The 576-nt window shown below is 55.7% G+C and overlaps 1 protein-coding gene across 1 annotated transcript; it reads left to right on the top strand.

The window, feature by feature from the left end:
- Positions 1-435: 435 nt before the first annotated feature.
- Positions 436-540, top strand: H310_15111 (hypothetical protein; the record flags this gene model as incomplete). Its single annotated transcript, XM_008883088.1, has 1 exon — positions 436-540. A coding segment is annotated over one exon (105 nt), but the record flags the coding sequence as incomplete, so codon positions are not given.
- Positions 541-576: the final 36 nt, after the last annotated feature.

Here is a 576-nt window from a genome sequence, read left to right as displayed (position 1 = left end):
CGTCGGGGGTCGAGAAGCCAGCCGTTACCGGCGTAAAAGAAGATTACAAGCCAAGGAAGAAGCTTGGCTGTCTGAAGTGTGGCGACAAGAGTCACTATGTGGCAGATTGCCCTGCGGCAACGCCTGGCGAGGTGGACCGCTTTTTGGATGCGCAGCTGAAGAAATGACGAGATGGCGTGACAGTCCTGAGCAGCCACCCCAATCGTCATCCGACCGAGAGCGCGGTGCATTGGTCAAAGGACTCGTTCGAGTCGAGAACGTTCTCCTCGACACAGGCGCAGACGTCAACGTCATCTCTCTCTCTCAACGTCGTTTCACGTGGCGTCATGGATGCGTTAGCAGAGAAGAATGCCACGGTCGCGGTTCAAGTCCACGACCAACTACGCCTGGTTTACCCTTATGGCGTCGACATCAAGCCGCTGGAGATGAAGCGGCATGTCAAGTTTTGGCATGGTGACGTTGGACACGACGTGTGGTCCGCTCACGCTACGCAGCCTACAAGCGTGGATTGACGAGACATCGACTGCGATGGACTTTATCGTGAGTCGTCCTGTTATGGAGGTCCTGGGATTTTCT

This window comes from Aphanomyces invadans (assembly GCF_000520115.1).
Source record: "Aphanomyces invadans strain NJM9701 unplaced genomic scaffold supercont1.176, whole genome shotgun sequence".
In the NCBI taxonomy this organism is placed as follows: Eukaryota; Oomycota; class Saprolegniomycetes; order Saprolegniales; family Verrucalvaceae; genus Aphanomyces; species Aphanomyces invadans.
Note: the sequence above shows the minus strand (reverse complement) of the source record. Positions and strands in the feature narration are given on the sequence as shown.